Source organism: Herpailurus yagouaroundi, unplaced genomic scaffold, assembly GCF_014898765.1.
Source record: "Herpailurus yagouaroundi ecotype Mexico unplaced genomic scaffold, PumYag 162, whole genome shotgun sequence".
Taxonomy (NCBI): Eukaryota; Metazoa; Chordata; class Mammalia; order Carnivora; family Felidae; genus Herpailurus; species Herpailurus yagouaroundi.
Window position 1 is genome coordinate 68,661,034 of NW_024412403.1, and position 27,167 is coordinate 68,688,200.

The window sequence follows — 27,167 nt, forward strand, 5'->3', positions numbered from 1 at the left end:
GCCTAATCTAATCACATAGACCTTTTGAAAGCAGAATTTGTCTGGTTTATAGCAAAACAGGAAGTCAGATTCCAAGAATGAGAAGAATTCAATGCACTATTGCTAGCTAGAAGGAGTGGACCATGTGCCAAAAAATGTGGGTAGTTTCTAGGAACTTAGAGTGGCCTATGATAATAGCAAGGAAATGGGGACCTGAGTCCTATACCCACAAGGATCTGAATTCTGCCAATAAACTGAATACGCCTAGAAACACATTCTCTCTGTAGAGGCGCCAAACAAGAGCCCAGCCTACCTGACTTGATTTCAGCCTATGTGACCCCAAGCAGAGAACCCAGTCCTGGACTTGTGACCTACAGAACTGTAAACAGATAAACAGTATGTGATTTTACACTGCTAAACTGTGGTAATTTGTTAAGCAGCAACAGAAAACTAATAAAGTCATCCTGTACTAGAAAGTGCTTTTCCTGCAATGACTGAATTCTACAATGATAGGTTTACTGACTTATTTGAATACTATCATGCAAGACCTCCTCTGCCTTTCCCAGATTTATTTTACGGTTTTCATTATCCATAGAAATATTGTCTCCAGGAAAATTCCACCCAAAATTAGTTTTTGCATATGAAAACAAGTTAAGGTATCAAAAGAAAGTTTCTTTGGACAGTTTCCAGCTTATAATATTGCCCTCTTACTTAATGGGAGCAATAAACCCCACAAACATAAATAAAAGGATAAAATTATCAGTGACCAAAAAAGGTCCATATTCTTGCCAATAAATTTATAAAAATCAAAAAGGTATAATACAAATAAAATTAGACACTGAAACCGTATTTAAATTCTAAGAACTTATGATCTCAACTTGGAAAACAATCAAATAAATATGTACACTGAGTCAGAAAATTATTTTAATAGTTACAAAACATTTTTTTTTTTTTACAGAATCAGTATAAAATAGCAGTTGATTTTTCCATAATTATCAGAATTATTTGTACTTAAGGTCTTGGCTAAGTGGGGCTGAAATCAACAAAAGGTCTTGGACTGTTGGCTCAGAAATCATCCTAGGAAGCCCACCTTGTTGATATCTGTCATGCTTAGCTCTTATGAGATGTCCCGGTCCTTTTATAAAAAAGTATCTTTTTATTCATTCTTTGGAGGCTTGAAGTGAATTCGGCAGCGTTCATTAAACACCTAAAATATTTAAACAGAAACAAAGGTCATTGAGCCATCTTGTATAAATCAAGCCTGGAACTAAATTAAATTTAGCATGTCTCAGGAGGACAAAACCATTTTTATCCCAGGTCAACAGATTTAGGGAACAGAGAAGTTTCCTCAGCAGTTCAAACTAACTTATAGGTGCTAAAAATACAGAAGGTTTTGATGTCCATTTATAAGACAATTTTAGCTTTTTAATAAAATTCCTATTATTCAAGGAAAAAATCATCACAAGCTAGCTTATTGAGTAATAGTAACTAGCAAACATTTTCATACCATATGCTGGACATATTTTGTGCAGTTAAACAAAAATATCTAAAAATAAGTTTACGATAAAGCTTTTTTCCTTTTTATAATGTAGATTTTATTTAGATATCTGCTGTGATTTTCTAAAAGAGTACCAGATCCTTCTCACAAGTAGGTATACTTAAAGGGAAATCAATCTTTTGCTAAACTATGTAAATTTATAAAATGTTTGATCTATTTAACTCGCTTTCTTTTTTAAAAACTTTTTTTTTAACATTTATTTACTTTTGAATGACAGAGAGAGACAGAGCATGAGCAGGGGAGGGGCAGAGAGAGAGGGAGACACAGAATCTGAAGCAGGCTCCAGGCTCTGAGCTGTCAGCACAGAGCTTGATGTGAGGCTCAAACTCACGAATCGCGAGATCATAACCTAGGCCAAAGTCGGACTCTTAACCGACTGAGCCACCCAGGCGCCCCTATTTAACTTTCTTTCTAAAAACCTAAACAAATTATGTATCATAAATGTTAAGAGAAGATTCTATATTCAGTGCCTATCAATATGGGGCTGTGTTAAATAAAAATTTTAATATAGCCATTCAATGGAATATAATGCAAATATAAAAAGAATAAGGAAGCTCTGTATGTTCTGATTTGAAAAGATCTCCAAGATATATTAAGGAAAAAAAAAGTATGGACAGTAACACCTCTATATATGCAACAAACAGGAAAATGTGTGTGTGTGTATATACATACATAAATTTAGAATTGTGCAAATATCTAAAAGTAAATACCATCCTTTTAGAAGGAAAGGAAAGGAGGTAGCTGAAAGGGAGGAATGAGAGGTAGAATTTTTACCATATATCCTTTAATATTTAAAAATATTTAATCATGTCTAAAAATTTTGTGTCCAAATAAAAAATTACAAAAATCTAAAAGAATTTCTTCTTAGAATTTACCTTCATACTTCAATGACATAAGGAACAAATCATTTTTTTTAATTTTTTTTTTAACTTTTATTTATTTTTGAGACAGAGAGAGACAGAGCATGAACGGGGGAGGGTCAGAGAGAGGGAGACACAGAATCTGAAACAGGCTCCAGGCTCTGAGCTGTCAGCACAGAGCCCGAAGCGGGGCTCGAACTCACGGACCGAGAGATCATGACCTGAGCCGAAGTCGGCTGCTTAACCGAATGAGCCACCCAGGCGCCCCAAGGAACAAATCATTTTTAAGGTTAAAACACATACATACATACACACACACACACACACACACACACACACACACACACACACAAAACAACCTATATTGGCCACTGTGGACTACCATAAAAATAAAAGAAAAGTCTACATAGGGAGATTTCATGGTACTGGTATTATTCAATCTCTTAAGCTGGGTGGAAGATACACGAGTGTTCATTTTATTAATATTCCTTACATTCTACATGTTATATCCTCTTTGATATGTGTTAACTCACAAATAAAAGAAAAAAAAATGCAGAAATTAAATATGCTCTCTCTGGCCCTTTCGTCTTACAGTTCGTCTCTTGTCAGTTACCAGTCCTGACATTTCCCTCAAGTTCTCAATGCTCAAACCAGGCGAGGCTTTAGATTAGTGGCCTTGGGACAATATTTGGGACATGTATGACTTGGCCAAGCTTCTCCAAATCTTTTTCCTAAATGCCTTCGTAACTTTTGCTGGCTTACTGAACCACAGCTTACATTTTCTTTTTTTTAAAATCAAGTAGACAACTTGGGTTTTTGTAGACTGGATGGAATATATTTTCTTTAAAACTAGTATCAAATCTAAAAATGCTTCACTCTTCCCACTACATTTGACATATACCAACCTCTCCACTGAGTTTTTCAAATCAGATATTCATTGTACCCCTCCCCTATCCCATCCCAAGACTAAATATTATCTCTCTGTAGAACATAAATGGACAAATATCGCCAAAATCTTTCAAGTAGCAAACACCTTCTTATGTTAGTAGAAAGAGCAGGAATAGGAAATCTTGTCAAAGAGGACAAAATAAAGAAAAATGATATAGCAAAGAAAATCAATTTGTATTTTGCAATTTATTCACAGCTCTACAAGTTGGTACATTCTAGTTTGGGTTCAGTTAATGTCTCTCTGTGTTTAACCTCATTCCATTGCTTAATTTCAAAGGATAAAACAGAATTTTCAGCTCATTCTTTCAGATTTCATAGATTTTTCCCTTTGGAAATCTTTAAAATTTTAGAGAAGGGTATATAGATATACCATTTCATACAACTGAAGTCAGCATTTTGTGATTTTTTGATTACAAGTAAAGTCCTCGAATCCTGGTTCTCCAATCTCATTCCTATTCAGAACTGTGCAGGCAGCAATAAGGAACATGTGAACCTAGCAGCCATAAAAAGCTCTATTATCAGGTATCAGTAAAGTTATGTACAAATAAGTTTCATGATCAGGTATGTCAGAAAGCAAGTCACTGTGAAGGGTAGCTAATGATATAAACATTTATGCAAACCAATGGGCCTCAAAAAGGCTGATAACAAATAAGGCCATTGAAGGTTCTGAGTTAACTAGTAATAACCCTAAGTAACAAATATGCCCATTATTAGTATTAGGAAACATACAAAATGTCTCCAATTCTGTTACCATGACATGTCATAAAAACTACCATACGACTATAAAGTTGATTTTTATACGGTGGCTATTTTTGGATGCCAACTGCACCCTTCTCAAAGTTAAAACTTTCAGGTGCTTATAAATAAAGGATGTCTATTCTTCTTGAGAGCCCTAAGGGACTCCTTCTCCTTGACCCCCTCCCTTGGTTTCCCTTTGCTAGTTCAGTTTCCCTCATAGTTCCCTCCAAGACAGCATTATTTAATACCTTCCAGCTCCTGTCATTTACAACTTCTTCAACATTCAGTTCTGACTGCATCCATTTCAACTGTAAAAAAGAAAAAAAAAAGTTGGAGTTATAAAAATTCAAATTGAAGAACTAAAACCAAATTCTATTTATAGTTTCCTAATAAAAGCAGCTACTAGTAGCTCCTCCATTCTTCGTTAATGGTATCACCTGGGCTAGATCTTGGACACAGCCCATTCTTCTGGTATCTAATCTGCTATTAAATCTTGTTAAGTCGTGGTTCTCAAGCATATTACAATCACCTTGAGAGCTTTATTTTAAGTTTATTTATTTATTTTGAGAGAGAGAGAGAGAAAGTTCGAGCAGGGAAGGGGCAGAGAGAGAATCCCAAGCAGACTCCATGCTGTCAGCACAGAGCTGAATGTGGAGCTCAAACTCACAAATCGTGAGATCATGACCTGAGTGGAAATCAAGAGTTGGGCGCTTAACAGACTGAGCCACCCAGGTGCCCCTCACCTTGAGAGCTCCAAAAAAAAAAAAAAAAAATCAAATGTCCAGGTAGTTCACAATAGGAACACAAATGGCCAATAAACATTTTTTAAATATAGAATGTTAGTAATGTATAAAAAAATGCAAATCAAGCCATATATGACAAAAATTTTCAAAAATGAGTACCTCTGATAAAACCTACTACTAGTGAGAGTATGGGAAAAGATACACTCATACACGTTTTTAGTAGGAGTATATATTGTTGCAACCTCTATGGAGGGCAATTTGGTAAGATTTATAAAAACATAAATTCACATGTCCTTGAACTCAATAATTCTAGTTCTAGTTATTGATCCTATAATACAGATTTACAAAGACAGCACAGAGGAATAAAAAGAAGGAGGTGGCAACCTGATTTGGATAAAGAAAAAAGAATCAAGAAGAAAAACAGAGAAAGAAGGGGAATATCTAAGGCCCAAATGATCTAGAAAGGCATGAGTTTTCCACACCTTGAGCATACAGCCAGAGGTCTGATACTAATGCTACATCTTTCTAACTTTCCTGGTAACTGCCAACCTAATTACTCTATCAGAAAAGTAGCCAATTCCATTGCCAGGCCCAGATGGAGGCGGGGGGTGGGGGGGGTGGGCATCATACTCCTAGTCACTTCTAGTGGGAGAAACTTGAAAGAAGCTTGCTAGTTCCAGGAAGAAGGCTTGAAACTATTCAGGAAAATTAGGACAAAAAGCATGAACTACAGATTGAAGCAGCCAAGAGGTTAAAACCAGGATGATTTCCTCAGGCCAAAGTTAAGACTCAAGCCAGGAGATTTGGGAACAAAATACCAGAGAGCCAGACAAGATCTAGGCAACCATGAGTCAGGGACCCAAGCCAATGAACCTGACCAGTTAGGAGCAGAGTTCAGGCAGGATGTTTAAGCAATGTGCATGTAACACTAGTAAGATAGGAACTTAGTACTGATCCAATGGCTCCTTGTAAAGTCCTCTGCTAGACTCAGAACTGGTGTCAGAGTATAGTCAGGTACATAGGACTGAAACTAGAATGAGAGGAAGGACTGCATTTCTGACAACCAGTCTTGTTCTGTAAAGTAGTAACGAGCCTGAAGAAGCCCATCTGCTGACATCAAAGCAACCTCAGATTTTAATCAGCTACATGGACCAGAAATTATTGAAGGTTCACTGCTCTGTCAAAGCCTGGACTGAGTGCCAAAGAAGTAAACTCAATCAAAAAACAGGGTCACGACATGCCACTAGGACAGTCTTCATAACTGCTCGCAAATATTTACAGGCAGGTCACGGAGAAATGGGTTTAGACTTCTCCTACATACTTGCAGAGTGAAGATTAAGGAGCAATAATCACATGCTACAGGGAGGCAGATTTTCACAATATATAAGAAAAATCTCTGAATAATTACAACTTCCAAAAAGAGAATGCCACTGCTACAGAGGATTTGCATACTCCTCCTCCCCTACCCCCGTAAGTAGTGATTAAACAAAAAGTAGAAACCAATGGTTCCAAGATATCGTAAGGAGGATTAATGTAAAAAAATATGGGGTCCCAGAGTCTCAAAAAGGAAAGGAAAACAACTACTAAGTATATTAGGTAATATGCTGGCTCTTACACACACGATATCATTTAATCCTCATCTCTAAAAATAAAGAAATCTCAACTACATTTTACAAACCAAAAATCAGATTATTTCAGAGCAATTAATTTACAAGTTTAAAAAGCCACCAAGTGGTAGAAGAGATTCATTTCATTAGGGCCACCTGCCTTTATAACCCATGTTTTCTCTATTCTTGAATGCTTCAGATATTACAACCAACTTCTAATACAATTTCAGTGCCACCAACAAAATGCTCCCTGAGAGATGGTTGTTTTGAGGCTCTAGGTCTTAAACAGGTACACTTCCTTTCAAAGGAAGTTTGAATAGGTGACAACAGGTGACAGCAGTTACACAGTTCCAGCAAGGAATGTGCTTTTTCTGAGTTAAGGACTCAGGGAAAGAACTGGGGACTTTTAGACTGGCATCTCTGCATATGAATAAAGTATGTTCTCTACAGTAGTCAGAATTTGACTATCAGTCACAGTTTAATGTAAAAGCACTGAATCCAGAGTCAGAAGACATGGGTTAAAGTCCCAGCTCTACCACTTACTAGCTGGGGATATCAGTTAGTACCTGAGTTGTAGTTCTCTCATTCAAAAAAATGAAGAGGTAGACCTGGAACATCTTTAAGAGTTCTCTTTCTGATTCCATAATCTTCATGAAAATGAAGAAAGCTTGAAAATTAAAAAAAATTCAAGCTTTCTTATTTGGTTAAGTACTATTCACAGTCACCCTCTAGTCCTACACAGTATCTGACTTAGAAAGCTACCTTTTGTAACTTGCTGACTGGTTTCTAAAACTACTCCTTGCAATGGTCATCCTGGTGATTTTCTCTGGGCCCTAGAGGCTGAAGGGCAGAGATGAGGGTGGATCAATTATGTAACAAATCACTCCCAAGAACTCAGTGGTTCTGAACTTTGCTCTCCACTAACAGGAGTAATTGTAGTGTTTGTCTGATGTAATTTGCAAATAGTGAGTTTTCAGTTTCTGATATAATAGCCCTGCCCTGTAGTTTTCTTTGTCAAAACCTTCAAGAGTCTGTTGAAATACAAAATCCAAAATAACTAGATTTTAACCAGCTTTATAGAAATTATCTACAAGCCTTCATAAACAATGACTAAGATGATCATTACAGCATTAAGTTCACTCTCTGAGGACCCCACCACTGCCAGATGAATGAGCAGGTGTGGAATACAGGACTGAAGCAGTCGTCATGAACAAAGAGAGCCATGAAGAAGGTGGTTGATTCCAGTAAGACATGGTGCAGCCCTGGGATGACTGAGCAAGTGCACACACTCACCTGCGGGCAGCTATAAGAATATAGGCTTGAGAGTGATGGTAAGGTCCCCTTTTCAAAGCTTGGCTACATCTACTAAACAAAGGGCAGACCTCATGACTGTTCAGTAATGAAAAACACAATTTTGTCCCATACTGGATTTTCAGTCACCCAGTCAGCAAGTCACCTACTGTGCTACCTTGAAATACAGACATAATTTTGATAATTGCTCAGTGGTCATATAGGAAAAAGCCCTTCTTCTTAGGAAATCACCAACGTATGTAAGGAGCAAAGGAACATTGTACCCAACATTCTCGCCAAATGATTCAGTAAATAAAAATGCCTATGTGAGGTAGAAAGGGGGAGGAAACAGGAAAGGAGGGAAGGAGGAGGCAGAAGGAGGGGAGGGTGGAGAGAATGTATCGCAAAGCAGGTGGGGCAAAATGCAAACAACAGGTGAACATAGGTAAAGGGTATAAGTGAGTTCCCCGTACTATTGCAACTTTACCATAAGTTTGAAATTATATCAAAATAAAAAGTCACTCTTTAAGCAGCTCCCCACAAAAGAAGATAGCAATGAGTTGCACTTAATAAAATATGGCACACATTTCAAATGTTTTCTTGACATGTCACCATTAAGGGCTATAAAGGAACAGTCCTGTTCCATTTCTTATACTCTGAGGTGCACACCCTATCTGCATTACAGCTGACTTTGAGGAAAAAAGGCTTCCTCTGACATATCACTCAGTGGACACTTGCGGTTTTCTTAAAAGTGAAAACTGCAAGGCTGGGAAATGAAGTGGAAACAAAAAAGTATCCAAAAAGAACCAAAGATCCATAGTAACTTCTTTGTGTAGGGAAATAAATTATAATGTGGTTCTAGTGTACCTGGTTATATTCAAATAATACTATACTTTTATAGCTAAAGAGAGTAATATTCTGAAAATATTTGTATTGCATTTCAGCAAATTTCTACAGACGAAACCAGAAGTAAATATTCTCAAAATGTAAATACATTAAAAAAGTTTATTCTTTTTTTTTTTTTTACGTGTATTTATTATTGAGAGACAGAGCGAGACAGAGCATGAACATGGGGGGGCAAAGAGAGGAGGAGACACAGAATTTGAAGCAGGCTTCAGGCTCTAAACCGTCAGCACAGAGCCCGACATGGGGCCGAACCCACCAACCACAAGATCATGACCTGAGCCAAAGTTGGACGCCCAACCGACTAAGCCACCCAGGTGCCCCTAAAAAAGTTTATTCTTAAGTCAAGCCTTTAAACATAGATACAGATATGATTTCCCTAGATTTTCTGATGTGGTGTTGGTCTGTGTTAATCCTTTTATATATAAGGATATCCTGTGTTATATTTAACAGTATACTATATAAAAAAATGGAAAGAAAATATGATTACGTTTCTTTAAGCTAAAGCTACTACACTGCATATATTCATGAAATGCAAATTAACATACCAACTAATTTCTAAATGTAATAAAATTAAGCCCACTAAAAATGAAGTATTAATCTGGTCCCTTTTTTTTTTTTTTTTAATGTTTATTTATTTTTGAGAGACAGAGACAGGATGCGAGATGGTTAGGGGCAGAGAGAGAGGGAGACACAGAATCCGAAGCAAGCTCCAGGCTCCACGCTGTCAGCACAGAGCCTGATGCGGGGCTCGAACTCATGAGCTGTGAGATCATGACCTGAGCTGAAGTCGGACACTCAACCGACTGAGCCACCCAGGCGTCCCTGGTCCTTTTTTTTTTTAAAGTAATGACCATTTCTTTTTCTTTTTTCTTTTTCTTTTTATAACATTTATTTGTTTTTGAGAGAGAGAACGAGACAGAGAGTGAGTAGGGGAGGGGCAGAGAGAGGGACACACAGAGTATGATGTAGGCTCCAGGTTCTGAGCTGTCAGTACAGAGTCTGCTTCAGATCCTGTCACTCTCTCTCTCTCTGCCCCTCCCCTGCTTATGCTTTCTCTCTCTCAACAAATAAATAAGGTGTTAAAAAATTGTCTTTATTTTGATAGCTAAATTTATTTTGACAGCTATTTTGAATATCTTTTGCTCAGAAATTTAAAGCTTATTCAACTTACCTTTGTCTGTTCTTTCCTAAGTTGCTTTAATAACGTTAAATCATCCAAATTCTTTTCTCTCTCTTCTCGGAGGTGTTTTACTACTGCTGAGGTCTGGGCTATACAATTTTTTATGACTCTGTCCCTGCTGGCATGAGCTTCCATCAACTAAAGGAACAAAGGAACAATAGAGAAAAATCATACCAATTTTTTACATTGTAGTGGTTTTTAAAAAATCCGTATTTTTAGGCTACAGAAATATAATAGTTCTAAAACAATTTTTAAAAACTGAATCTATGGAAGAGAAGATTGTGCTGAACCAGTTAAATCACCAAAAAACAGATCAAAGGAAATACCTCTCATGGTGTAAAGTATGAGGTCGGTTGTCTTCCTCCTTCCATATGCTTCTGGGATTTCCCACTCCTCTTCCTGCATTCCCCACACAGGACTTTTCATTTCAGTCCCTTCTCCCTACATTCCTGTCCCCAGTATTCCATCCCTTGTGTTCTACCCTCTACCCACCCTCACACACCTTCGGGGCCACTGCTGCTATTCTTCCTCTTTTTTTTTTGTCCTTTCATTGGTTTTTTCAGCCTTGTGTTGTCACTAAGTGCAAGAAATTGTGAAGTAAGTGATGTAGAGAAGGAATTCGTTACACTAAAGAAAAACAAAGAATGTTTACCTATGCAAGACAGAGCCCTTTTCAAGACTTTAAAGTATTAATATGGGAAAATTGTATATGAAGTACAGATTATTGGCTCCATCAACTGTGTGTGCCAACTGAAAGGACATCTGGCAGGGCAATTCTTTACTAAGTTTCATCTTTATATAACAAATCCAATACAACAATTTGCATTTATTTTCTTCTTTCATTTACGAAGTTTGATGATCATTATTCGAACACACTCCCATGATCATACCAAATTCTGATGATGCCCCATAAACCTGGGGGAGAGTAAAAGCAAAGTACTAAAATAATATGTAATCGCCATTATAGTATATGTGCTGCTGAAGCAAGCACTATGCAATCGCCATTATAATTAGTGGAACACAAACAAAGGTGGTTCACTTCCAACTAAAATTTAGGTGTTAACTTCCTCCATCTAATTAATCATGTTATATCATTCCTTCTTCCCTCTGAAGAGAGTATGTTAATGCTATGCTAATGAGTTATACTAGGAATAACCTATTATACACATTTGTATATAAAACACAGGACTAAACCATCCTATAAGCATTCTTTCTAAGTTATTTGAAATATATCTCTTAAATGATCATCTCAGGACCCTGAAGTTAAGAACTACTGATCTAATATGCACCAGGAAAAATTCCTTTGCATTTCTAGAGTGCGACAATACTAAAAGTGCATTGATTATAAATCATACCTATGTGAAGAGAAGAAAATCAAACTAAGAGGCATTAACCCCACCTATACTAAATTACTCTAATATGCTAATTTTTTTCATTGTAAGGTTTAGGATTCACAAGGACAGTCCAAGGCCTATATTTCATTGGCTAATACGCTGCTTCTGTTACTTGTTTCCTCCTTCAGATATAATTCCAGAAAATGAAAGGAGCCATTGAGGGTAGGGAAATTCCCAAAACAGAAGAAATGAACCATCCTAACTTAGAGTTAAGAAGCTCTCCCTGTATGAGACTGGCTAAATAATTAACATTTCCAGGCTTCAGTTTCCTCTTTTGCAAAATTATGGATTATGAGTAAATAATCGCTAATATCCTTTCTACCTCTAAAATCTAAGGATAACATAACTCAATACACTGCTCAGATATCAGACGCGATTTAATCACTTTAATATTTTGTCTAAAGCTCCAATAATTGGTGGAATAACATTAGCACTAAGTAGGAGTCTGTCACAGTATTTTCACTTTTTCTATCTGAATTTTAAAATCAAATTCCAATTGTATACATTTTATTAAAATGTTCAATATTTTCCTTTCAGCCTCTCTCACCACACAGGTTCCTTCCTTGGTTAGGCTCTCCTCCACTGTTCCCCTCATTAACTTGGCCCCTTTCCTGCAGATACACTTCTCACTGAAGACCACCCTCCTACCTTCACCTGCATACTTTTCCTTCAGATTAGCCCCACTGTGAACTCACTCCCCTATGGACAGAAAGTACTGAGCAAATCATCTTTTATTCTGTACTACCAATTATTTTAGTCTAGCTTTCATGATCAACCTTCAAGAAAATTCAGAATTAAGAGCCATATGCAAGAGGAATATGCATAGACTTCTTTCTGTACACATGTCAAAGAAATGAGGACGCTTGATAACTAGCAGCTCCTTTGGTTAGAGGAGAAAATCCCTGAGAAATAACCATATCATAACCATACTTCCTTTGATTTGGGGTATGCAATTTCAGAATGAAGGCATTTAGGATGGGGCAAGAGAGTGATTCAAAGCTAGTCTAACAGGGGTCTATCTAGGACTTCCCAGTTTTATTATACTTTACCAAAACTCTAAGAACTTCTTTTAGTCAAATTTTCACCTACTATCTTTTTCTTTTTCAACGTTTATTTATTTTTTTGAGAGAGAGAGAAAGATAGAGCACAAGCAGGTGAGGGGCAGAGAAAGAGGGAGACACAGAATCCAAAGCACACTCGAGGAACCCACGAGCTGTGAGATCCTGACCTGAGCCGAAGTCAGCCGCTTAACCCACTGAGCCACTCAGGCGCCCCTCACCTACTATCTTTTAACCATTATTTAAAAACAATCCTTTTTGCCTTTAAGGGAAACAATGCTAACACTTTTCGCGATCATAGTTTTTGGGTGTTTTCTTTCCTGAACAAAGGTTGATTCTAAATTAACTCTACACTAAATTCTAATTTCTGAAACATCATTTGTCAGAACCCTGACACCGACCCTTGGTTTAACCATCATTTAAAAACAAAACACAGGGGGCTCCTGGGTAGCTCAGTTGGTTAAGCGGCCAACTTTGGCTCAGGTCATCATCTGACAGTTCCTGCGTTCAAGCCCCACATCGGGCTCTGTGCTGACAGCTCAGAGCCTGGAGCCTGCTTTGGATTCTGTGTTTCCCTCTCTCTCTCTCTGCCCCTTCCCACTCATGCTCTGTCCCTCTGTCTCTCAAAACAAATAAATGTTAAAAAAAATTTTTTTTTAAACACAACATGGGATGCCTGGGTGACTCAGTACGGTTAAGTGGCCGACTTCGGCTCAGGTCATGATCTCACAGTTCGTGGGTTTGAGCACTGCATAGGGCTCTGTGCTAATAGCTCAGAGCCTGGAGCCTGTTTTGTGTTCCGTGTCTCCCTCTTTCTCTGCCCCTCCCTTGCTTATGTGTGTTCTCTCTCTCTCAAAAATAAATAAACTATTAAAAATTTACAAAAATAATTAAAAAAATAAAATAAAAGTTAGTAAGTTTTTGTCTTGGCCTTTTGTGTTTTTTAAATCTTTCTCCAGAATTTCTGACAAAAAGATGCAAGGGGAAGCATATCATTGAAACATATATTCCAAAGATTCATTATATTAAAGAGACATCCTTAAAAATTACCCTAAATCAATCACTGTGACACTAGTAATTGTTTTGCATTTGTAAAACACTGTTCCAAATTCACAGACTTTTTAATGTTCAGCATTGATTTTCACATTTATCTTGAGAATAAACAATAAACAATGTACAGCTAGAAAAAAATCATAGATTCAAGGGATACCCTTTAATAAGGGGATCTCACTGAAATTATTTTCATTAAGACTATTCTTCTAAGATTTGGAATTTCTACAATTAGTACTTCATAATAACTTTGCTGATCATCTGCTATGAAGAAGTATTATTATTAGAGAGTGCAAACATTTCTTCATCAGCTATAGAAGGAAAGCATCAGGGGCTAAAAGAAGTCAGAGTAACCTTAAGCAATTTGGATGTTTCACAGAGCTCCACTCTTAACTGAGATAATATCTAAGGGAACTCAGTGGTACTCATTAGCATAGGCACTCTGCCGCAGGCCTGATCCCTGGCACAAAATTACTAGATAAACAATCCTTCCTCTAATGTTCATGTTGTTGGATCCCTTTAGGATACAGACAGAGAAAAACCCAAACACAAACACGAGAATATCCAAAACAGAAAGGTCTCAAATATCCAAAACAAAAGGTTCCAATATGCAAGATTATCTTAGTGCAACAAAGGGATAATAATAACAACAATAATAATAGAAGCAGCAAGCATTTATATATAAAACATTTAGTACAGTTAGCACTTTATATTACCTCAGTTAATCCTCTAACAACCCCATGAACTAGGTACTATTATGTTATTATTTTGCAAATAATAAGCTGAGGCAAAAAGTTATGTGACATGTTCAAGGCTACCAGCTAGGAAGAAGCAGAGGTAGGACTTAATCTACATCTGGAATCTATGTTGCTAATCCCTACACTATAAATCTTTAGGTTAAAAAAAGATTATAAATGAAAACAAGTGAGATTCTTTTCTAGAGATTATATGGGTAGTGAGGGGGGGCATCACTAAAGTGATCATAAATTTCTAGTTCTTCAGACAGAGCTACCCAAAGAAACTAAGTGAACAACCTCAAAATAAAATAGGGCTTGGACTCATGCTCCCTACTTCCAATACTGGATTCTACTCATTAAAGTTCACAGATTTGCAATTTCTCAAGCCACAAGAATCACCTAACCACTCAATAAAACAACACACTTTCATATAAAAGCAGGACAAAAACATCAGCAATTATTAATGCTTTGAATTTAATTGATATGAATAAAACTGACTTTTTTTTCATAACTGAGAAATAGAATTTTAGGTTTTAAGTAATATCTTCTTTATAAGATGTGGGAGATCATAGAAAAGCAAATGCCATTTGAACATTAGCTTCCAAGTTAATGAAAAGATATAAGTAAATTATAAAAAAATACTTGGCCACATTACTATTTCCTTTTGTTTTTAGAAATTATAAAGCGACACAAAAGAACTCTTTAAGAGTCTATGAAAAAATATATATTTGAGAACCCAAAGCCTCATACGAGGACAAGATCTGTGGCTTCTCTCCCAACTACCAAATGCTTCTATTCCCCTCCCTGATGATTGAGGAAAGAAAAAAGATACAGAAAGTATAAAAGGTTTTAATTCATTGTATCAGGTATCTGGCTTCTTAGGACTGACTCATTCAAAACCCTTGCTCTTGTTTCACTGTTTTACTTGACTGTTTCACTTCCTCCTTTGTTCCCTGGTGCATAAGGTTTCTAAAGTTAAAGGCTGCCCATGAAGGGGCCAAAAAATGCTCTCATTCCTTAGAACCATCTCTCCACAGACTTGTGCATAAGATCACATGTTTTCCTTAGTTTGTAGCAACCAGATCAAAACTTACACACACTCTCAGATGTAGGCAAGAAAACATGAAGATGTCATACTTTTATCCAGTTTAATTATATGTCAGTTGGTTTCTTATTTTGCCTGCAAAGAAAGGCATAAAGGAAGCACAAAAGACTCAAAAGATACACTTACAGACTCATAAAGTTGTTTACAGGTTTGGCTTGCATCAATTTTCCCTGCAAAGGAAGCTGTTGGAACCGTAGTGTTTAATTCATGTACTATTCTGTCATCAATCGTCCTCATCACCTTGAGTAATTCCTATATATATTTAAAATAAAAGAATAATAACCTGAATTGAAAGTTAAGTGTTAAAAAAGAAACATTTAAACAAACAAACAAAAAAAAAATCCATAAAGCTCTTGGATATTTTACAATCCTGTAAGTTAGGAGTAGAGAAACCATGCTATAATTTAGTGCAACCACAGGAAAATCTTTATTACGAGAATAATAGGTTATGTAATCGTAATTCTAAGAATGGGCACCAACCCTGTTTTCTTGGCTCAAATGTGACCATCTCAAGGGTCATGACTGCTTTAATTCATTTTTAAACCCCACCTGGTGGCACATGCTTAGCAAACAGTGTATGCTCTTTCCATCCAAGCATACAGCCAACAAGTTTCTACTAAACGCAATTACCTCAAATTGTCCCAGACATCCAGCATAATTGCTTGCTCTATTGCCTCTATGTCTATCATTCTAAAATGTGGTACTAGATGGAAAAATTCTGTAAAGCTATATAAGAAATACTCAGTAGTGGTTCACTTAGAAATTAACCTATGACCTTTTAGGCTTTTTGCTTTTTTTAGCTTTTTACTATGATTGTTTTATTATTTTTGTAACAAAAATACAGGAGAAGTACAGGAGAAAGCATGCTTTTATAGAAGGAATCAAGTCTTTTCATGGCTTTCTTATTCATAGAACAAAACAGAAATTAGTTTTACCTTTTCTTAGTGACCCTACTCACATTTCCCACGATCTCTTCCTCCTGAAAAGGCTCCAACTCTCAAAAAACCAACCAAAAAAAAAATAATACTAAAAGGGCAGGGGACTTAAAAAGACTCTGGTGAGAATACCTACATAGGACAGTCCCTTCTCTCTACATTTTGATTAGGGTACTTCTTTTCACTTGTCACTAGAGAAAGGCTGTACATCAGGTACACTCTGTCTCCAGAAAACACAAACTGTTTCCAGCACTATACTCTTCTCTTTCTTTTTTAATTGTTTCTTAAATTCTCTTCCCCGCCCCCCAGCCCAGCAAAACATGATGGCTGAAAAATCATCAGGGAAATAGAAGTATATAATGCTAGAAATATATATATTAAAAACACCCAACAAGTTAACATTCAATATTAAAGTGTATTAAAAGCAACTTTGTTTGATTCTCTGTCTCCTTCAACATACCAGCCTATCTTTCCTATGCCAAACTGAAATCCATGACTGAAACCAACTTCATTTCTTTCTTCATCCATTTGTTAAAATAAAAACTTCTATTATGATTAAAGTATTACAAGTCATTTTAGAAAAACTAGCAAAAAAGTTTAAAAAAATAAAAGTCATCCACAGTTAACTATTATTAATGTTATAAGATGTTTTTAGTTTTTTCTGTACACATCTATGAATATTTTTATCAACTGGAGGTCCTTTGTAACACTTTAAAGTCCTGCTTTTATGACATTATCATAAAACATTATATCATTATACATATCACATAACATGATATCATTATATCATTATATATATATCATATAACATTATACCATGAGCATTTTGCCCTTGTTACTCAAAGTGCCTTGAAGATATTTTTAATCATGGCATAAATATCCTGTGGAAGTGTCACAGTCTGTAAGACTACTTCCCCAATAATGAACATTTAGGTGTTTCCAATTATAATAACCATTTAAGCCATTCAGTCTAAGTCTGCAGTTTAGATTCTGTTCCTATCAGTCTATTAATCTTCAATCAGTATTTTAATAGCCTTTTCTAGATCTCAATCTAGAAGTTAAATAGCTTGTAGAAGGCTCATAATTTAGACTAATAAAACACAGGCAAATGTCAGGTTTAAAACCAGCTTCACTATCTTATCCCCTCTTCCAGTATCTTTCTATTTTTGTCAATAGTACTATTATTCTCTATAAATTGGAATTCTTAAGGGATAATATCAACATATTCACTAAGCAACCACCACTTTGAGTGTTTTGTGTACAATAGAGGATATATGTGTGAATGGCAAATTCCAAACAAAAGGCAGAAGCACCATTTAGTGTCAAAAAGTACATAATTAGCAGAAGTAGTAGACAGGAACCTTCCTTTCCAACTTCAGCACACCTATAACTTGACTATTCAAAAAGAAAGAAAGAAAGAAAGAAACCTCTTTTAAAAATCTCTCTTTTCTCCCATCTATATCAAAATGATCTTCTGAGGCCAAGATTTAAGTTATACCTTTTGGATAAAACTCTTTCCTTGGCTGAGAGTCCTCAGCAATCTTTCTTCTTTAAACATATGAAGCATTCAGAACCCAGCACAGTTCATTTATTAACTCACTCTTCATTCAAAAAATATTTAGTAATGTCTAGTGTGTGTCAGGCACCTTCTAAACACTATTCTAAACATTCTAAAGGTTCTGACCCTCAAAGAGCAAAATTCTCATAGGGAGAGACAGTTAATAAGCAAGTGCCTCAACAAACAAGATAATTTCAGTATTGAACAATACTGTGAAAAAGAAAACAAACTGAGGTAATGGGATGAAGAATGACAGTGGGGCTGAGGGGCTAACACTTTGGATAAGGAGATCCAGAAAGGCCTCTCTGAGGATACAGCATTTGAACTGAGAACTGAATGACATGAATAAGCCAACTAAAAGAACATGTGGGGGAATAAGTCAAAAATGATGAGGCAAGAACAAACTTTGGGGTATTTGAAGAACTAAAAGAAGACAAGTGGGCTGGGAGTGAATAAGGGGAAAAGTGGTATTAAGTGAGGTCAGAGGAGACCAGAAAATGAAGGACAACAGAGACCATGGAAACAATTAAGGACTCTGTTCTAAAGGCAACAGGGTTAAAGGCAAGGGAATGCTATAACATGATTAATTTTTTTAAAAGATAACTTCGCCTGTAGATGAAGAATGGATTATAGAGAAGAGAATGGAAACAGGGTGACTCTTTAGCAGACTACTATGGTAGTCTAGGCAAGAGATAGATAGTTTGATTGAGAGGTAGCAATAGAATTAGGAAGAAGCTGGATTCAGGATATATTTTGAAAATAGAGCAGATAGGCTAAACTGATGAATTGGTGGTGAGGAATGAGAAAACAAGATGACTGTTAGGTTTGAGGCCTGAACAACCAAATCCATGGTAGTGCCGTTAAACTGATGATGGGGAGAGACTGAGGGAAGAAAAGATTTGGAAGGAATGAGATCAAAGTTCTATTACGACTCAAAGGACATTTGATAATACTTAGGGTTATTGTTAATTGTATGTGATATTGGTAGTGTGTTTAAATTATCATCTATTAGAAATAGAGACTGAAAACTTACAAAAAAAGACATGGTATCTGGGATGTGCTGCAAAATAATCTGATTAGGATGGGGTGAGTGGCAGAATATAAATAAAAGAGTGGCCATGAATTGATTGTTGAAGTTAAGGGTTGGGTATATAGGGATCCATAGTACTAACTCTCCTTTTGAATCAGGACTGCATTTTTGCACACAAAAAAGGTTTGATTCTTTTTTTTTTAAGGTTCTGCTCTGGACATGTTAAGTTTCAGATGCTTCTTAAATATCTGCATAGACAAGTTGGATAGAAAGTTGAAAACACCAGTCTGACACTGAACAAGGCTAGAGTTATATTAACAAGTTGATGTTATTAAAAGTCATGAGACGAGAAGAGATCACTGAGGGAGACTGTTGGGAATGAAGGGTCTCAAGAAAGAACTCTCGCATTTAAAGTACAGGAAAAAAACTAATTATCACAGAAGTCAGAAGAAAGGTTTCAGGGGGGGGAAGGTCACCTGTGTTAAATGTTCCTAGAAGTCAAGAAAAATGTGAACAGAAATTAACTTTCAGATTTAGCAAGATGGAAATCCTGGGTGATCTTAATAAGTCATCTGAATAGAATGTTTAATGGACTAAAAAGTTAATGTGGCTTCTGTACACAGTAAGAGAAAACATAGTATAAACTGAGGCCCACCACTATAGGTCAGATTATAGGATTTTAGTCTTTTTCCTGAGAATGGAAAACCAATGAAATGTTTAGGTATGGTGGGGTTACATGATCAAATCTGTATTCTGAAATGACTGCTTAGGTTAAAGTATTAAAATGTGGAAAATGAATTAGATAGGAACAGGAGTAGATGCAAAAGGATCAGTTAGGAGATTTGACACAGCAATCCAGGTAAAAGATTACATAGCTTGACATTCCCTGGAATTTTTATTTACTGTGAACTTTAACCAGTTTTGAGTTTTATCACTAGCTATATAGCCAAATTCCTCTCCATTAAAACAGTTAAGTTTTATAAAGCAGTGGGAATTTATCTGCATTAACTAGGTAATGAATCAGTCAATTTCACAGTCTTACCAATGGAACCTACAACTGTGGATTTTCAAATACATCAATCTTCTGTGTGCTAGAGAATCATCAACATATGACCTAAAACTTGAGTTTTAATAGGGTAGACACTAGTTATATGAGGTTATTTTAATTAAAATTAAATAATTTAAAATTTAGTACCTCAGTTGCACTAGCCACATTTCAAGTGCTCAAGAGCCACATGTTGCTAGTGGATGGTGCAAATTTCCACCATTACAAAGAGTTCTACTGGATAGTACTGAATTCGAGAAAATATAATGACAATTTCTAAACTGATAAAAAGAACTATAAGCTATTCTTAAATATCACAAAAAAGATACTAAAAAAACTAAAAGGGCAAGGGGGGGTAGGATTCAGAAAGGAATTTCTTCCAAACTTGCAAAGGGAGAAGGAAAAGAAATATAAAACACCTCACTAGGCACACATTTCTTTACAGTGCAAAAAAAGGCCAGAGTTCTTAAGTCAACTCCAAAAGGGTCTAGAGAAAAGCTTGGTTGGCCCTCATAGACTGAGAGCAAATGAAGGTCAACACAGACACACAAGTGCTCCCAATAAATCATGTGTATTATTCATAAGGAATTACAGACTAATACCTGATGCCTGGCTCCAGTGGCATCCTCCCTCATTCCCTCCCTTTCTCTCTCACAAATTCACTAAGAAAATATATAGAAGACATCCCTGAGCAGACATCATACACAATAAAACACAAGTCCACAGAGATAATACAGAAACACACACAGTTCAGTGGCTCTCTCAAGACTATATCTTTGTATAAGACCTGGAACCCTAATTAACTTCTAAATGTCAAAGCATTAGAAAAGGTAACTCTCCAAATTTTGTAATGTCTCCAGCTTCTCCAATCTTTAATCCTCCTCAAAACAAGAAGAGATTCTGATATATCATGAATCTCTAATTTTAGGCTGGCCATTTAAAATTATTCAGACACTTATCTTAGAATTGCATTTTATGTCTTATCTGTAATTGTGCGGTGAAAATCTCATCCTCTCACAGGCCAATTTTGGTATTTAAGGAGTGCCCAGATTTAGTAGGGAGGGGTAGAGAAAACTTTCTATTGCCCCTATAATTATACTACACTCTATTCCTAAGGTTGATCCTCAGGTAAATTCCTTTAATTATTTTGGGCAGGGTATATGGGGAGTGGTAAAAGGTCGATTACATGACAGTAAAATAAAAATATACTCCAAAGAATGATCTGGAATTTATTAACCTTCCCCTCCTCACCCTCTGCCTGAAGGTACCAAGAAGTAGATTCCATTCACATGCTGCTCTTTTCAGATTCTGCTCCTCAAACCACATTTTTACAGCAATGCTCACACTATGCTCCCCCCCCCCGCCCCCACCACGCTAGAAACAGACTTGCCCTCTTGACACCCAGCACCTCCAGGCCCAGAGAGCAGCTGGACATGTTACAAAAGGAATCATCATGGATGCTAGAAAACAGTCTATTTTGTCCGAACCTAATTAGCAAAATCAATGCTGTATAAATGAATAAATATTCCCAACAGAAATACAAAAACTTAAACATTCTGGGAAAAAAATACTTAGTTTATTTTGTTCAGCTGATATATGAACTGGGTCAGAGATAGGGTCAGGAAGAAGGGATTTCAGGGTGGCAACCAGTGGAAAAAAATCAGAAATGATAAAGAGCTTGATGCATTCAGGGAAAAGTAGGCCTCTGTGGCTGGACAGAAGAGTTCAAATGTATGCTGGAGATGGCAGTGGTTGGGGAGAGAGAAACAAGAATAAGAGAGGGTAGAGATATAACTAGGGAGAAGACATTGGGACTGGGTTTTAAAAGGTCTTGTATGTCATGTTAAGTAGTTTAGACCTGGTCACAGATGCCTGAAATTAGATGCATGGTTCAGATTCTAAAACTTAGAAGACAACAGTATAAAGTCATGGAGATTAGATTGAAGGGGGATATACTGGAGAAAGAAATGACTAAAGATAAGGATGGACTGCAAAGCTAATTGCAGACATGATAGGGTGTGAACAAAGATTGTGGCAGTACTGATGAATGTTCCTAAAGCATCTCTTTGACCATTTCGCCCCTGTTCAAAAATGACTCCCAAATCTCACACTTGGCATTCAAGCCTTTCCATAATCTGGTTCCTATCTTTTTCATAATTCCTGTGTCCGTGTAAATCCTGAATTCCAGCAATAATGATTGGCTATTTCCCCCAGATACATAAAATTTTCTGTCTATAACTGTTCCTTCTACTTAGAATTCCCCTGGTCCTGCCTAAGGCCCAACTCACTTACCATCTCTTGATCTCTCTGACCTTTATAGCATTTTATTCATATTCTAAATATCTTCTACATGTTTTATATCCCTGCTTGCATTATGTTCCTTGTTTTATTTCTGTACACTGAGTCTCCCCAAGTGCCTGGTACCTAACAGGTATCTGTTATACACTGAATTGTGTCTTCCACCACACCAAATTCATATGTTGAAGTCCTAATCCCCAGTGTCACTGAATTTGGAGACAGAGTCTATAGGGAGGTAAAGTTAAATGAGGTCATAAGCGTGGGGCCCTAATCCTATAGAACTTATATCCTTATACAAGGAAGAGACACCAGAGATCTCTCTCTCTTTGAGCACAAAGAGGCCATGTGAGAACACAGCAATGAGGCTGCAACATGCAAGCCAGGAAGAGATGATGAATCAGAAAACAACCCTAACAGGACTTTGATCTTGGACTCTGAGTCTCCAGAACTGTGAAAAAATTAATTTCTGTTGTTTACGCCACCCCGTCTGTGGAATTTGTTACGGGAGCCCTAGCAGACTAATACGACATCCAATAAATTCTTGCTAAATGAGTGTTCAAATGGAGTTCTAGACACTCAATTTTAAACATTCTTTTCTGGACTTTATTTCATTTTGGAAACAGTATATTTTTCAGGAGGGCTAAGTCCAATTTTTATAATAGAAAAGTAAGAACTGCAAAAACTCAAAATACTTCAAAGACTCAAACTTTAAAACATGCACCTACATGGAAAAAATCAGGATAGTAGCAGTACACTGTAAGAGGGGAGGAGGAGGGATGTATGGACCGGGATTGACTGGAAAGGGCATGAGAAACTTTTGGAGGTGACGGTATTATTCTCTATGTTGATGGAAGTTTGTACTACAGGTATATGTAAATATCAAAAGACTGGTATGCTTAACATCAGTGCATTTCACTGCATGTAAATTTTACAAAATGAAAGTGAACAAATATTGAATACTAGTTAATGATATGAACAGTGACACATTTAGGAGTGAAGAATATGGATGTTTGCAACTGCCACTGACAAGCATCAAAAAAATAAAGAGGTGAATTGATGGGTATATTGAGATGAGTATGTGATAGAGAAAATACAGCAAATCACTGATTATAGAATCTAGATGTACATAAGAATTCACTGTAAAATTCTTTCAACTTTTCTGTAGCATTTGAACATTTTCATAATAAAATTTTAAGGAAAAAGTACCTAAATCTTTATAATAAAAATACATGATTTCTTGTTTCTCTTCCACAGTACTCAGTGCAGTGCTTTTCACATTTAGGGTACTTCTATACAAAATATAATGGTTTCACAGCTTTAAAAATATTATCTTTGATTAAGAATTTGTGAGTGTGCCAGCTAACCACAGCTTATAATTTTACCTAACTCATCTAAACCTAAATGTTATACTAAATTTTTACATTTTACATTACCTTCACTTATGTTCATGCGTGCCTATGAGGGTTGTGGCAAATGTTCTTATATTTATTTACAATGAAGTTAAGTGATATCCCAAGGCCAGCTCTGGAAAATCAGATCTTCTGACTTTTAACCCAGGGTATTCCCCATTATAAACCACACATTTGGAAAAGCCCTAGAAAGACTATTTAAAAAGTTACCCCAGGTTTCACTAATGACATTCATTTTATGATCTTTTTATTTACATTATTTCTGTGAATGGAATGGTTCTACAAGAGAATTTAGCTTTTGTTCCCCTTACATTTTATCTGCCCTTCCAAAAGAAAAAATAAAGGTGTTTTCTAAGCACTATTGGGTCTTTTAACAGCTACCTTTGAAATTTAGTTTTAGACAGACACATAGACCAATGGAATAGAACAGAGAATTGGACCCACAAACGTCTGGCCAACTAGTCTTTGACAAAACAAGAAAGAGTATCCAATGGAAAAAATGACAGTCTCTTTAGAAAATGGTGCTGGGAGAACTGGACAGTAACATGCAGAAAAATGAAACTGGACCACTTTCTTACACCATACATAAAAATAATGAAAGACCTAAATGTGAGACAGGAAACCATAAAAACCCTAAAGGAGAAAACAGGCAACAACCTCTTTGACCTCAGCTGCAGCAACTTGTTCCACACGTCTCCAAAAGCAAGGGAAATAAAAGCAAAAATGAACTACTGGGACCTCATAAAGATATAAAGCTCCTGCACTGCAAAGGAAACAATCAACAAAACTAAAAGGCAACAGACAGAATGGGAGAAGTTATTTGCAAATGACATATCGGATAAAGGGTTAGTATCCAAAATCTATAAAGAACTTAACAAACTCAACACCTGAAAAACAATCCAGTGAAGAAATGTGCAGAAGACATGAACAGACACTTTTCCAAAGACATCCAGATGGCCAACACACACATCAAAACCACAAATCAAATCAAATGCAAATCAAAACCACATTGAGATCCACTTCACACCAGTCAGAGTGGCTAAAATGAACAACCCAGGGAGCACCTGGGTGGCTCAGTCAGTAAAGCATCTAACTTCGGCTCAGGTCATGATCTCATGGTTCATGAGTTCGAGTTCCGCGTCAGTTCAGAGCCTGGAGCCTGCTTCTGATTCTGTGTCTCCCTCTCTCTCTGCCCCTCCCCCACTCACACTTTGTCTCTCTCTCAAAAATAAATAAACATTAAAATTAACAACTCAGGAAACAGCAGATGTTGGTGAGGATATGGAGAAATGGGGAACCCTCTTGTATTGTTGGTAGGAACGCAAACTGCTGTAGCCTCTCTGGAAAACAGTGTGGAATTAGAATTAGAATTAGAATTATCCTATGACCCAGCAACAGCACTCTTAGGAATGTATCCAAAGGATACAGCAGTGCTGATTCATAGGGCACATGTACCCCAATGTTTATGGCAGTATTATCAACAATAGCCAAATTATGGAAAGAGCCCAAATGTCCATCAACTGATGAATGGATAAAGAAGATGTGGTTTATATATACAATGGAATACTACTTGGCAATGAGAAAGAATGGAATCCTGACATTTACAGCAATGTGGATGGAACTGGAGGGTATAATGCTAAGTGAAATAAGTCAGTCAAAGACAGATATCACATGTTTTCACTCATATGTAGAATTCACTCATATGAGAAACTTAACAGAAGACCATGGGGGAAGGGAAGGGAAAAAAATAGTTTCAAACAGAGAGGAAGGCAAACCATAAGAGACTCTTAAATACAGAGAATAAACTGAGGGCTGATGGGGGTGGGGTAGGCAGGGAGAGGGGAAAATGGGTGATGGGCACTGAGGAGGGCACTTGTTGGGATGAACACTGGGTTTTGTATATAAGCGATGAATCATAGAAATCTAGTCCCGAAGCCAAGAAAACACTGTATACCCTGTATATTTGCTAACTTAATAAATTATATTTTAAAAAAAGAAATTTAGTTTTAGAGATTCAAATAATTATAAAGATGGAAGCAGTTTTAAATGTCACTTAACAAAATCTTATTTTGCAGATTCAAAAATTAATTCCTAAGTGGTTAAGCAATTAGCTCAAGGTCCAAAAACTGTTAACGGCAGAAGCTGTATTAGAACCCAGAACATCTAACTCCCTAACCAGTGCTCATTCTCGTAAACCTAAGGCTATCATTGCTCAGTTATCTGAGCTCATTAATTCATAGTACTAATTAATGTGAAAGATCAAGGCCATAAACAGGCCTGTTAATCTTAAATATTCCACATACTTCATAATCTAACGACCTTTTTCTATCTTATTTAAGATTTTTACAAGTATCAGTATTTGTCCAGCACTTTGATCGCATTTGAAGTTGGCTGCTGTTGTGCTCATCTGTTGTGAGGAGGAGCTGAAGTGGTGAAGAGGGCACGAAAAAAGTGGAAAGACCCCACATAAACTTCTTTGGCCAAATAACTGTTTGTCAAATAATTCAGTCTGTTGAGGTTATCTTCAAGAATACCACTCCCTACAAAATGGCTCATAGAACAAAACTTCCTACAGGCAGGTCAGTGATACGTGAAATTATTTTTCATTATCTTTAAAGATACATTTGTAAGGTCATGAGTTTTTGAGTTCAACTCTTTATCTAGACATCAGCACGTTTATACCTACATTAAAATAACTTTCATAGCAACTTAGTTAAAATCCAGACCCCTTTCTTTAATTCATGGGTCGGTATTAGTCCTAAAATACATTTTCCTTAAGTGTTACATTTCCTCTAATGGATAGGAAGGCAGAAGCACCACAGCAGGTACTAAAATTAATCGCCCCTTCAAGAACTCCAAACGTTCTGCCCTATCAAAACAGGAAGACTTGTACCAAGTTTTTATTTTGTTTTGTCAAGTAAATAAGTTCTCCTTCACTTTCTTCTCTCCTACGAGTGGTCAACTTAAAGCAGGAGGGGGATGGCAGAGGCTAGGAACTGAGTTCAGGGGATGGCTTCAAAGGTTGTTACAATCTCTACCACCCGGCCCAAGCTTGGTTTTACCACCTCGGAACCACTCGAAGTTTCCCGGGACGGTTACTCAAGGCCTGGGCGTCGCAAGGAGAACCATGACCCCCACGGAGCTGCCTCGCTATGGCCAAGCCCGCGCCCCCATGACCTCCAATGGCTGGGAAAAGGAGCCTTGAACTGCCCGCTTCTTCCACAACTGATCCGCACTCCCTCCCAGGCCACAGCAGCGAACAGGATCCAGGGACAATTGGGGGGTAACACCTGCCACATGAGGAAAACCCCATCACCTGGAACTCGGCGAACTCCTCACAGTTCACACCGCCACTGGGCGCCGCCATATTGGACAAACGCGAGGCCCCCGCCGGGAGCCAATCACCACGGAGCAAAGGTGTCCGCGTCGCCGCCTAACAAAATTTATTCCGAAGAAAGCGAGAAACCTAAGGCAAGATTTGTCTTTTCCCTGGTGCTCGTCTGCACCGAAACTTGTACCCGTGGTATCCTTCTTTTTGTTCCCACCCCTTTTAACACGGCCTCTGGAACTGGCCTAGAGGTATCAGAGAGTATCAGAACTTGAAGGGATAGTTTTACTCCAATCCCATTTTTTTTTCCCCTTGGTGGCACCAACCCGATCTTTTGAAGAGGAAATCTAGAGTAGAAGTGAGGCTTTTCTTAACCCTCCCACTTCATTATTTACCTCTTGTCCCTTCAGC

At 37.0% G+C, this 27,167-nt stretch overlaps 1 protein-coding gene across 2 annotated transcripts; it reads right to left on the reverse strand.

The window, feature by feature from the left end:
- Nucleotides 1-881: 881 nt before the first annotated feature.
- MIX23 (mitochondrial matrix import factor 23) lies at nt 882-26,868 on the reverse strand. 2 transcript variants are annotated; one of them, XM_040484681.1, is made up of 5 exons: nt 26,745-26,868; nt 15,280-15,405; nt 9,801-9,947; nt 4,332-4,391; nt 882-1,186 (listed from the first exon to the last, which is right to left on the reverse strand). In XM_040484681.1, the coding sequence occupies exons 1-5, from the start codon at nt 26,793-26,795 to the stop codon at nt 1,136-1,138; spliced, it is 435 nt and encodes a 144-aa protein (XP_040340615.1). In that variant the 5' UTR covers nt 26,796-26,868; the 3' UTR covers nt 882-1,135. The 2 variants fall into 2 exon arrangements, with proteins under 2 accessions (XP_040340615.1, XP_040340616.1); XM_040484682.1 differs by lacking the exon at nt 26,745-26,868 and adding an exon at nt 24,493-24,515.
- Between the last annotated feature and the right edge of the window lie 299 nt (nt 26,869-27,167).